General features: G+C 36.6%; 2 protein-coding genes across 3 annotated transcripts in view; one reads left to right on the plus strand and one right to left on the minus strand.

Annotated features, from left to right (window-relative positions):
• The first annotated feature begins 1,632 nt into the window (after positions 1-1,632).
• Positions 1,633-8,641, plus strand: Efcab10 (EF-hand calcium binding domain 10). Its single transcript, XM_076853618.1, has 4 exons — positions 1,633-1,741; positions 6,788-6,952; positions 7,067-7,154; positions 8,602-8,641. Exons 1-4 carry the CDS (start codon positions 1,633-1,635, stop codon positions 8,639-8,641), a joined length of 402 nt encoding a protein of 133 aa, XP_076709733.1.
• Positions 8,423-13,511, minus strand: part of Rint1 (RAD50 interactor 1) — a 28,114-nt gene continuing 23,025 nt past the window's right edge. For both annotated transcript variants that reach the window (XM_076862401.1, XM_076862405.1), the window contains exons 12-15: positions 12,383-12,597; positions 10,628-10,808; positions 9,961-10,079; positions 8,423-8,986 (exon numbers count right to left, since the gene is read on the minus strand). In XM_076862401.1, the coding sequence (XP_076718516.1) occupies positions 8,794-8,986; positions 9,961-10,079; positions 10,628-10,808; positions 12,383-12,597 (708 nt within the window). In that variant the 3' untranslated portion in view covers positions 8,423-8,793. The remainder of the gene's footprint in view (positions 8,987-9,960; positions 10,080-10,627; positions 10,809-12,382; positions 12,598-13,511) is intronic.

Genomic DNA, 13,511 nt, shown 5'->3' on the forward strand with positions numbered 1-13,511 from the left:
CTAATTTGATAAACACCTGTGTATCCACCACTTAGGTAAAGAAATCTCACACGACCATGCACACTACAATCCCCAGGATATTCCTTTTACCTAAACTTACTCCCTTTCCTCTCATCTCCTAGGCAAACCCTATACTGAAATTTGGGTTTATCATTCCCTTGAATTTCTGGATAGATTTCCTACATATGTTTGAATCTGTAAATCATATTGTTTAGTTTGGTATGTTTTTAAACTTCCTATCAATTGATTCATACTGTATATATTTTCTTGAGACAATGTTTTTTGAGATTCACCTATATGGTCACAGTAGCTACAATTTATTGTTGCAGTGTTTTATGGTATTCCATTGTATAATATATCAGGTCTTAAAAAAATCCACTCTACTCTTGATGACATTTGGACTGTTGTCAATGATTTCTATTATGAACAGTGCTGCTGTGAACATTCTTTTACATGTCTCTTGGTGCACATTTACAAGAGTTGCTTTAGGAGTGGCATTTCTGAGTCATAGTGAACCACGTTTAAATTAGCAAGATGATTCCAAACCATTTTCCAAAGCAGATGTTCCAATGTACTCTTCCATGATCACACCACATCTTTGCCAGAACTTGATATTGCCCAACTTCCTAGTTTTTATCAGTCTGTTATGTATATAAAATGGCATTATCTTGTAATTTTATTTTATTCGCAGGATTCCTAAAGAGGTTGAGAATATTTTCATGTTCATTGGCCATTTATCTTTTCTTAAAGTTCCTGGTTTTTTTAAAGTTGTCGATAGACCTTTATTTCATTTATTTATATGCGGTGCTGAGAATCGAACCTAGTGATTCACACATGCCAGGCAGACGCTACCGCTGAGCCACAGCCCTGCCTGTTTTTTTCTTTTTTTTAATATCTATTTTTTAGCTGTAGTTGGACACAATACCTTTATTTTCTACATTTATTTCTATGTGATGCTGAGGATCGAACCCAGAGCCTTTCATATGCTAGGCAAATGCTCTGCCTCTGAGCCAACAACCTCAGCCCTAAAGTTCCCGTTTTGAGTTCTTTGGTCAAAGGGCACAGGCTTCAGAGGTTCAGCACTCAAAGACAGAAAGTGTCCGCCGAATTTAGTTTCTCAGGTACTCCACTGAATAAGCGGAGACTCTCTCAGACACCTGCATTCCATATTATTCAGTGTCCCTCTAGCAAAATGACTGTCAGATGGTCTCTACAACCTTAGGCAGTCTGGTCAGGATCCAGGCACATGCTTTGTGCTCCCCAATCCAGTCAAGCCAGCGGGAGATCAGCAGGCCGCTCACACCTAAAATGCTAGGTAGGACTCTGCACTAGACACCCCCAGAATTACGCAAATTTTGTTTGGTTTATCCTGTGTTACCAGCACCTCAAGCAATTCGCTATGGGCTAGAGACAGAACCGGGAAAAGGCCTGTAGACGTAGCCCTCAGCGGGAAGGAGGGCACCACGCCTCCACCTCCGCCCGCCACAGACGGCACGCCCCGACCCGGCGGGAACTGAACGCCACGCCCCGCTCGCCGCGTGGGGAGCGCGTCACGTGACCGCGCCGGGCCGGCTGGCGGAGTAGGAGGCCTGGACGCCGCCTGGTCGCTTAGCAACCGCCGCCGGCGAAGCGATGGAGGCTCCAGTTAGCAGGGAGCAGGAAGCCGGGTATTATTTGAAAAGCCACCGGATCCTGGATCTGCTGAACCACCTCACCAGCGTCCTCCTCTTTGTCAGGCCAGGTAAGGGCGTTGCCACCTAATAGCGTCCTGTGCTGCCCGCCTCCCCGCGGAGACGCGAGGGAGTCCCGTGCCGGCGCTTGGCTGCCTCCTCCTTCCCTCTCCTTTCCTCCCTCCACGCTCTCTAGGCCACCGAGTCCTGCTGCTGCCCATTAACTCTGTGGTCTTCAGTAAACACGTGCAGCGGGAACGACCTCTAGGTGCCAGCCGCTAACCTAGAGCGGCGAGTTAGGCTAGGGGAGCGGTTGTTGGGAAGAGAGGCTTCTCGCTCCACCTCTGCGTGCTCCGTGGTGTAAGGCAAGACTCTGAACTGGTTTCTTGCTCTGAAAAGTGGGCACGATAGTAGAACCGATCTCGTGGGAGGAGATTCATATATAAAACAGCCTGTGCTTGGCAAACAACGGATGTTTCCATTGCTACCCCTGCTTGTGAAGAGTTTTTCATACAGTAAGTGCACTAAACAAATGATAGGGTGAGCTGGAAGGGTGTTCTTGGGGAGCAGCTTTTCCTGACATTTTTATACATCTGTGCCCCTTAAAAGGTTTGAAACATTTCATAATTTTTGTGTAGTGTATAATTAAGAAGTTTTGTTAAATCGGGTGTAGTGGCACATGCCTGTGATCCCAGCTACTTGAGAGGCTGAGGCAGGAGGATTCCTACTTTGAGGCCAGCCTGGGCAAATTAGACCCCCATCTCAAAATAAAAAATAAAAAGGGGATGTAGCTCAGTGGTAGATCGTCCGTGGGTTCGAACTACAGTTCGAACTGTAGGGGGGGGGGGCGGAGGAGGAGGGGGAAGTAAAAATGATCATATGTCCTCCCCAGGTTGCAAAAGTTCCATGTGGAGTATCCAAAATGCTAAAACTGTCCATTTCCTTAAATTCTACACATTCTAACACTGCCAAAACCACCCATCCCCCATCCAGTATGATCGTGTTAAGTATGATCAAATTCTTTCTAGTTGTTTTACAGCAGTAAAGCATTAAAAACAAACAAAATATCACTGTAACAAATAAGGAAGTGAAAGGAAATAAAGACAAGACAAAGGAATGCCCTTAACTTTTTTTTTTTTTTTTAATGCTCTGAGGTAAAATTGATTTCAAACTGATTTTTAAAAGTGCTTTGGAAAAGTGACTGTGTCTCTTGCTGGTGCTTGATAACTGTAACACTGAAAAGTATTCTGCTGTTCAATGCAGCAGTATGTCTGACTCCACAACTGGTACTCTTGATAGCATTTCAGTGTTCCCAACACAAAGAAATGATAAATATTTGAGGTGGTAGATATGCCACTTACCCTGTTGTATACATGTATTGACATCACACTGTACTCCATAAATATGTATAATTACTGTGTCAAATAAGAATAAAAATATATCTTAAAAAAAGACAAGAGGAAACCAACAGATTTAAAAACATAATGTGAGCGAAGAGACAACTATGGTGTGGGAGAATTTATTTGCAAACTATACATCTGGTAAGATATAATATAAAAAAAATACATAAGGAACTCAACACAATGGTAAAAAAACAGCGCAATTTTTAAAATGGGGAAAGGACTCAGGTTGATCCCCGGCACCACACACAAAAAGAAAGAAAGAAAAAGGCCAAAGGATCTAAAGACATTTCTCAAAAGAAAACATACAAATAAACAACAGGGTATATGAAAAAAAAAATGTTCTTCATCTCTAATCATCAGAGAAATGCAAATTAAAACCAATATCACCTCACAGGTGTTAGAATGGCTATTATTGAATAACAAGTGTTGTCAAGGATGTAGAGAAAAGGGAAATGTGTACACTGTTGGTGGAAATGCAGATTAGTACGATCATAATGGAAAACAGTAAGGAGGAAGGATCTCAAAAAGTTAAAAAATAGGGCTGGGGATGTGGCTCAAGCAGTAGCGCGCTCGCCTGGCATGCATGCGGCCCGGGTTCGATCCTCAGCACCACATACAAACAAAGATGTTGTGTCCGCTGAAAACTAAAAAAAAAATAAATAAATATTAAAAAAAAGTTAAAAAATAGATATATTATGTGATCCAGCAATCCCACTACTGAGTGTATATCCAAAAGAAATTAAACCAGTCTGTCAAAGAGATACCTACACTCCCATGTTCACCACAGCATTATTAACAATAGCCAAGAAAAGGAAACAACTTTGTGTCCATTAACAGATAAGTAAAGAAAATGTGGTATATATTTACAATGGAATACTATTTGTCTTTTTTTTTTAGTTGTTGATGAACTTTTATTTTATTCATTTATTTATATATGGTTCTGAATCGAACCAGTGCCTCACACGTGCTAGGCAAGTACACTACCACTGAGCCACAACCCCAGCCCTGCTATTCATCATTAAAAAGCAGAAAATCCTGTCATTTGGATGAATATGAAAGTCAGTGTGTTAAGTAAAATAACCCAGGCATAGAAAGATAATAGTACAATATTCTATAATATGCTGAATTTAAGGAAAAAAAAAAAAAAAAGAACACAGAAATAGAGCAAAATGGTGGATTCCAGAGACTAGGAGTTTAGTAGGTATTGAGGAAATGTTGGTCCCAAAATTTCAGTTATATGAGGAATAAGTTCAAAAGATATATTGCACATAATGGCAACTACAGTTAATAACAATATATTGTATCTGGGCTGGGGTTGTGGCTCAGTGATGGAGCACTTGCCTAGCATGTGTGAGGCACTGGGTTCGATTCTCAGCATCACATATAAACAAATAAATAAAGGTCCATCAATAACTAATAAAATAATTTTTAAAAAATTGTGAAGAGAGTAATTGTAAGTGTATTCATCACCAAAAAAAGTGAAATAGCACGCTAAATATTTTGATTAAGCCATTCCATAATATGTGTATGTATCTATATACACACATCATGTTGTTTATTATAAATGTATCTAATTTTTATCTGTCAAAAATAAATTTAAGGGCTGGGGTTATGGCTCTGTGGTAGAGTGCTTGCCTAGCACCTGTGAAGCACTGGGTTTGATCTTCAGAACCACATAAAAATAATAAAATAGTGGGCTGGGGACATAGCTCAGTTGGTAGAGTGCTTGCCTCACATGCACAGGCCCTGGATTCAATCCCCAGCACCATAAATGAATAAATAAAATAAAGGTATTGTGTCTATCTACAATTTAAAAGAAAATTTTTTAATAAATTTAAGAGGCTGCAGTTGTGGCTTAAATGGTAGAGCATTTGCCTAGCAGGTGTGAGGCAATGGGTTTGGTCCTTAGCATCAGATAAAAACAAATAAATAAAGGTATTGTGTCCATCTACAACTAAAAAAAATTATTTAAATAAATTTAAACATAAAAAAATTTAAGGGCTGGGGTTATGGCTCAGTGGTAGAGCCATAATTCAAAATAAATAAATAAATACATTTAAATAATCTATCACAATGTGGGGACCCTGTTTGAATATTTCTTTTCTTTTCTTTTTTTTTTTTTTGGGTAGTGCTGGGAATCAAATTTGGGGGTTTGTACCTATGAGGCAAGCATTCTACTATTGAGCTATAATCCCAGCCCCTGGATACTGATTTTTAAAAAATGTTTAAAATTTACAGCATTTGTGAGACAACTGAAACTTGAATACCAACTGAGGATACTAAAAAGATTTTTTTAAAAGTGTGAATGGTATTGTGATAATATTGTGGTGATATGAAAAAGGAGTCCTTATCTTTTAGAGATGCATAATTCAAATAGCAATGAAACATGATTGCTATGATTTTCTTTGAAATAATAGGTAAAGGGGGGAAGTAGGTGGGTAACTAGTAAAATAATATTGGCTTCAAATTTTATTTTATTTTATTTATTTATTTATTTTTAAATCTTTATTTCTTATTACTTGGCGGTCACAGCATCTTTGTTTTTGTACGTGGTGCTGAGGATCAAACCCGGGCCGCACGCATGCCAGGCGATCGCGCTACCACTTGAGCCACATCCCCAGCCCCTGGCTGCAAATTTTAACAGTTGAAGTTGGTGATGAGTTCACTGTACTTTTCTACTTTTACAAACTCCTGTATTTTTAAATACACACACACACACACACACACACACACACACATTTAGTTGTAGATGGACACAATACCTTTTTATTTATTTTTATGTGGTGCTGAGATGGAACCCAGTGCCTCACACATGCTAGGCAAGCACTCTGCTACTGAGCTACAACCCTAGCCCAAACTCCTTTAATTCTTAACAATAAATAGCTCTTTTAAAAGAATTTTTAAATAAACATAAGGGTAAAAGCTGGGATTGAAATTAAATGATGGTGCAGTAGTAGGGTTTTACCAGCTGTTCCATCTTTACTTCTTTTTTTCTTAACTTCTGACCAGGGATAGAACCCAGGGTTGATCTATCACTAAGCTACATCCCCAGTCCTTTTTCTTTCTTTTTTTTTTTTTTTTTGAGACACAATCTTGCTAAGTTAGTTGCCCACGTGGCCTGGAACTTGAGATCCTCCTGCCTTAGCCTCCTGAGTAGCTGGGATTATAGACTTGCATCACCACACCTGGCTACTTATGATTTTTTTGTCATGATTGCCCTACATTATTTCTGGAAAGTAGATTGTCCTTTATTTTTCATTTCTAAAATTGCTTTAATGAAAGATAACTTATTTATTCAAAATGTTAGAAATAAATATTTTATGCTTCCTATCTAGAGAACTATATCTGAGTTTCTGCTTGTTACCTATATATCATCCCCTCTAGCCAACTTTTCTTACATCTTGCTGTTCCCACTCCTTTCGGTTTGCAATTCTTTAGGTAAGTTAGATTGGGAAAATTATTTACTTTTTTTAAATGACCAGGTTCAGTTTCTAGACTTTTCTATTCAGTCATCTAAAGTAGAGCACTTATGTATGTGATTGTTTAATGTTTTATGTTTCCTGCTGGACTGTAAGTTTCATGAAAGCAAGGTCTGTATCCCCTGGTGTCTAGTACAATACCTTGAACAGGTGTTCAATAGTTGTCAAATGGCTGATTTCTTTTGTGTCATATTGAAATTTCATATCAGAAAGAGTTGGGACTATTCTTTTGCAGAAAACCCAAGAGAATATTTAATCTCTGTGTTGGAATGTATGAGAATTGCTAAAGAAACAAATGTAGCTTTTCCTTACTTTATGGATAACTCTAACATCACGGCCATGTTTGAGATGCTGGACAATTCAGGCAAAGGCACCATATCATTTGTGCAGTACAAAGAAGGTTAGTATTTTCTATAAAATGAAGGAATAATTTATGATCATTTCATAACTTTCTCTAGTTGAAAAGAATCCTCATTTTGCAAATTTTCATTTCTTCTCATTCTGATGTTTACAGCACTAAAAACCCTGGGTCTATGTGATGCAGATGAAGATTTAAAGGATGATGGACATATAATAAATCTGAATAGGTTCAAGGAGGAAGTGTAAGTCTATCTTTTAAATAATGATTTTAATAATGTAGCATGATTTCCAAGTGTTTATTATTAATTCTGTTGCAAATAAGTTCCTCCCTTTTGAGAAAAACCTTTCATTTCCCTGAAACTTGCAGCAACTAGAAAGTGAGGACAGGTGCATGCCTATACTCCCAGCAACTTGGGAGGCTGAGGAAGGAGGATACCAAGTTCAAAGCCAGCCTCAGCAATTTATCGAGGCCTTGTCTCAAAAAATTAAAAAAGGGCTGGGATATGGCTCAGTGGTTAAGTGCCCCTGGGTTCAATCCCTGGTCCAAAAAAAAAGAAAGAAGGAAGGAAGGACAGGCAAGGAATGTTCCCTTCTGGGAAATGCTGGAGTTAGGATGTTCCAGAGGCACAGAGGCAACTTCATTCTTTTCTCAAGGAAACCTCGGAAATTCTCAAAGGATGAGATACAGAAACCTAGTCTGCTAAAACTAACAGAAAAGCTTTGAGCTCAACACACTAGTTGAAAAGTTTCTGTACACAGTAATAGAATTTATCTCAAAACTTATTTATTGCAAAGTAAATGTTTATCGATTGTGTAATACACATTAGCCTGACAGTTTTAGATTTGAGATATTATAACCAGTGTTGAAAGTACTAAATGCTTTGTCAGAAAAACTATTGTAATAAAATTTGATATTTGTAGAAAGGCTCTAGTTAATTTAGCTCAATTTGTTTGCAAGTTTTACTCTCTGAGGATTTATTGATCAAGAAACCATTATTTAGGGCTGGAGTTGTGGCTTAGTGGTAGAGCACTTGCCTGGCATGTGTGAGGCCCGGGGTTCGATCCTCAGTACCACATATAAATAAATAAATTAATTAAATAAAAGATCCACTGGCAACTAAAAAAATATTAAAAAAAAAAAAGAAAGCACTATTTAGTATAGCCCAAAGCCAAGGAAAAGTCAGAAGAAAAAAGAAAGTGCAATGTTTAATTACATCTTCTACCATGGGGGAAAGACTGAGGCAGCGTGCTCTAGCCTAAAATGTTTCATCTAGAGAGAAAAGGTTTCCACTGTCACAAAGAATGGAACTAAGTATTTTATTTATTTTGTGGCTAGGGAATGAACCTACAGCCTTCACTTGCTCCAAGAGTATTTTAAGTGGAAAGATAGTTACAGAACATGAAGAATAACCCTAGCTAATTCACCATCTTATAATTTGTTTTCTCATGGAAATATACTGAATTCACAAACTGGGTACAGGAACCTCAATGATAAACATGCATTCTTAAGTGACTTTTTAAAAATTTATTGGCTATGTTTGATTATCCACAAAAGTTTCCTTTAGCACAGGAAGTTGAAAGTTATAATTTCTTTGCTTTTGTATTTTATTCAACATATATATTCAGCATTTATATTTGTAAATGGAATTATTCTGAGTTTCCAGAGTTTTCTGTTTTTGGTTTTCTTAGGAACAAGAGGACTCGGGAAATATGGTCATCATTTTGGTAATACCATGAATTCAAGATAATAAATGATTCAGTAAAGTTGTCATTTCTCCAGTTTCATTAATTCAGAACATCTTCATAACTTTAAATCCAACTGCCTTCCTTTTTGTTTAAAAAAAAAAAAAAAAAAAACCACAACTTTTTCTGAAAGATGGATTATTTTCCAGTGTTAGGCCAGTTTGTCCTCAAATTAAGTAGAATTTCAACATCTTGTTGAGCCAGTTTGTAAATTCCAACTTCATTTAGAGCTGCTGTGGCAGTAAGCTGCCCTGAAGCTGACTGCAGTACATCTTTCAGAAGTAATGCAGAACCAATGTTCAAATTCAAAACAATACAGGCTTCTTTTACACTGTTTGGGGGGAAAAAAAAGAAAGGAGGTAAATGGAATTTTTTATTATCTCTGTCATCCATATTGTAATAATTTCATTTTGAGAAGCTAAAGTTTCCCTGTGCTGTTGCTGGTCAAATATCCTATCAAAACTATTTTTGGACTAATTATTTGTCTTTTCAAATATGTTGAGACTACAGAGGTGCACAAAATTTGTAAGTTCATTAGAATTTGTAAGTTCATAAGGTACTAGAATCATGCTTCCAATATATAGCCATTTGTTCTCTAAATACAATACTTGGTACTAATAGTCTATTAAATATAGCTACCACTTTAGGTCCATTAGGGTATGGGAAAACAGAAAATTAAGAGATTAAAAATGAAATCAGAAGATAGGTAGAATACTAAAATAAATCTGAATATATTTCTAAGAATTATTCTCACATACATTTATATAAGTACACTTAGAATCACAATATTAAATGTGTAAGAAAAAATTTTCTTCTGGCCTGGCTTATTGTTAGGTATTAAACACATCTGTAATTGCTTACATTTACTGAATATAGCAGAAACCACAGTTGCTTTCAATTTCTATTTACTCTCCCAGGAATAAGCAACTGAGAACATTAAACCAAATGTTTAGGAAACAAAGTCCAACTGGATAATTTAAATCTGCTTCTGGTCAATTTTCTGAGGTCATGGGTCATATCTCATAAATGATTTTGCTTTTTCTATTGTGCTCTGAACATACAGTAGCTATACAATCAATGTCTTAAGATTTTAATTGATCTCCTAAGTAGAACAAAATATATACCATGAATGTATAATTTTATCAAAATACTCTTGTCATGTATAACTAAAAAGAACCAATTTAAAAAAAGATTTTAATTTCTTATTCCACCAAACATCAGTAGAATTCTTAAAGTTGCTAAAAGCAAATCAACCTTCTCTAACAATTTGATACATCAATATTAATTGTTAAATATTAAGCTTACTGTTTAAAATAATTTTCTGGTCTTTTGCAATAATGAGAAAACAAAGGAAAAAGGTTCCGAGTCATATCAAACTGCAACTGGGCTGCTCCTCCTTCATTGAAGTGATTAGCAAGAATTATCTGAAACAAAGAATAATTTATATAACAGCTGTCTTTAATTATCATAGTCCAAAAAAACTTTCTACTCTCCTTTTTTTAATTTTTTTTTATTTATATAAGCATTACAATTCATATTATACATATGAGCACAAATTTTTCTTTCTTTTTTTTTATATATAACAGCGGAATGCACTACAATTCTTATTACACATATAGAGCACAACTTTTCATATCTCTGATTATGGTATATTCACACCAATTCGTGTCTTCATACATGTACTTTGGATAATAATGTCCATCACATTCCACCATCATTTCTAACCCCATGCTCCCTCCTTTCCCCTCCCACCCCTCTGCCCTATCTAGGGTTCACTTATTCCTCCCATGCTCCCCCTCCCTACTGCACTATGAATCAGCCTCCTTATATCAGAGAAAACATTCCAAATTTTGTTTTTTGGGATTGGCTAACTTCACTTAGCATTATCTTCTCTAATTCCATCCGTTTACCTGCAAATGCCATGATTTTATTCTCTTCGTGTATATATGCCACATTTTCTTTTCTTACTTACTTCTTGATATATGTATACGTCCAGCTTTTCCACAAGCATTTGCCAGAAAATTTTAAATAAGGAGAAACAAAGCTGCTGTTCCAGTTGAAGTAAACGGTCTCGTAATGTAAGCAATAACGGGCAGGCTGAACTGGATAGGGACATTACTGCCTGTTCTGATTGAGATGGCAAGGATAACCATCTGTTAAAAATAAATAAATAAATAAAACACAACTTACATTTTTACCCTAAAATTTTTTTATCACTTTTTTTGTGGGGATAGTACTGGAGATTTAGCCCAGAGGTGCTTTACCACTGAACTACACCCCTGGCCTTTTTTTATTTTGAGACAGAGTCTTAATAAGTTGTATTGTGAGGCTACCTTGAACTTGGATCATTTTATCTCAGCCTCTTGAGTAACTAGGATTACAGGTGGGCACCACCATATCTGGCTTATCAATGTATTTTTAAATATTTTAACAAATTATGTTATATTTGGAGACGTGTACTGCCTGGGGAATTTTGGATGAGAAAACAGGTACAATATTAAAAGTTCTCTCAGAAAGCAAATGTACCTATGTTTATATTTTAGTTGTCAATGAAATACCTTTATTTAATATCAGGATGATACATATACTTTAAATCCCAAAATTTTAATATTTGACTTATTGATATAAAAGTTTAAAAAAAAATTAAACTGGGTATGGTGACACACATCTGCAAGCCAAGCTACTCTTGAGACTGAGACAAAAGGATTACAAGTTCCAGGCTGTCCTGGACAACTTAGTGGACCCTGTCTCAAAATAAAAAGGGGTGGAAATGTAGCTCAGTGGTACAGTACTTGCTTAGCATATGCAAGGCCCTGGGATTTGATTTAATTTCTGATTTAATTCAAGTACTGAGAGAAAAAAATTAAAATGTATTTTTTTAAGGTTTGGGGTTGTGGCTCAGCAGTATAGCATTCGCCTCGGATGTGTGAGACACTGGGTTTGATCCTCAGCACCACATAAAAATAAATAAACAAAGATATTGTGCCTATGTATAACTAAAAAAAATTGTTTAAATGTATTTAAAAAAATATTTTGTTTTAGTTGTAGTTGGACATAATACCTTTATTTTATTTTTTTGTGGTGCTGAGGATCGAACCCAGTGCCCTGCGCATGCTAGGCAAGCGTTCTACCGCTGAGTAAAAAAACCTCGGCCCCTAAAATGTATTTTTAGTATTTGAGGCATAAGCTACTTTTATGCTCTAGTTTTCAGCAAAAAACAACAGCGATGAATAACACTTCCAAACTGATTGAGGTCCTCTGTGTGGCAGGGACTGTGGTATGTCAAATACATATTGCTTGTTCTTAAGCAGCTCATGTTCTGGTGGAGGTCACAGATGCCCTCAGGGAATTATGGTAATGAAATAAGTTGTATAATGCAAAGATGCACAGGTTGCTGTAGGAGCACCTTACTTTGAAAAACAAGTGACAGGTTGGGCTGTGCTCTCTGTATTTACAATAGCTGAGGACTAGTACCATAAGTTTATTCTGATTAAAAATGTCCAAGAATATATTTTACAAAGATTTCTAAAAAACAGTTAAAGTGGGCCTAGTATGCACAAGGCCCTGCATTTGATCCCCAACATTACAAAAACAACTAAAAACTAAAGTTTTGAGTGCAACAGGCCAAACCCTGTTTCTATCTAGACACTTTGGAATCTGACTGCATGTACCATCTTTCAACTTTTACTAAACTGGCATAAAGAGTTAACTTATACAAAGTACCTACCTTTCTTTCTTATAAAATTTTGCTGCATCTTTAACTTCTCTAAAAACATGGTCTACTTGACGAGTCAACATATCATGCTTTAAACGCTCTAAGAGGTTAATCATGTCATCAAAGACAGAACTCTCCATAGAGGCTAGTTGTCCCAGCTGCAATTTACTGAGGGTATTATTCTCTGCAAAAACCTCTAGGGCTGCCTGTTGAAGTTGTAGAAAGAACTGAAACAAAAAACACATTAACACATTTATTAACATACTTCAACATCTTGAAATAGAATTTATATATCATACAATTCACCCTTCTCAAGTGTATATGGTTCAGTTGTTGTAGTAAATTTAGAATTGTGCATCCATCACAATTTTAGGACATTGTCATTAACGTCTTGGTACCCCCAAACTCTCATTCTTAGCCTTTATCCCCCAATTCTCTCCCCACTCCCTCCAACCCTAGGCAACCACTAATCTCACTAATCTACTTTCTGTATTGATTTGCCTTCCCTAAGCATTTTAACGTGTTTTTTGTGATTGTCTTTATTTAGTATAATGCTTTAAGTTTTGTAATATTGTAACATTAGTGTGGTATGTATGTTAATGTATGAACATACTGAATTTTATTTAATGCATTCATTAGCCAATAAACATTTGGATTATTCCCACTCTTTATTATGAATAATGCTTCTTTGAACAATTGTGCACAAAGTTTTATGCAGACATGTGTTTTCATTTCTCTTGGTATAAAACTATAGGAGTGGAATTGCCAGAGCAAATGGTATTTCTACATTTACTGTTGAAAGAATTGCCAGGCTGTTTCCTACAGCAACTGCTAGGTGCTTAACCACTGAGCCATATCCTGGGCCCTTTTTTATATTTTATTTAGAGACAGGGTCTCACTGAGTTGCTAAGTGCCTCACTAAATTGCTGAGGCTGGCTTTGAACTCAGTCCTCCTACCTCAGCCTCCCAAGCTGCTGGGATTACAGGCATGCTCCAGCATGCCTGGCTAGTCATTTTCTTTCTTTCTTTCTTTGTAGTTGTAGATGGACAGACTGCCTTTATTCTACTTGTTTATTTTTATGCAATTCTAAGGATCAAACCTAACGCCTCACACATGCTAAGCAAGCACTTTGCCACTGAA

Source organism: Callospermophilus lateralis, chromosome 1, assembly GCF_048772815.1.
Source record: "Callospermophilus lateralis isolate mCalLat2 chromosome 1, mCalLat2.hap1, whole genome shotgun sequence".
Taxonomy (NCBI): Eukaryota; Metazoa; Chordata; class Mammalia; order Rodentia; family Sciuridae; genus Callospermophilus; species Callospermophilus lateralis.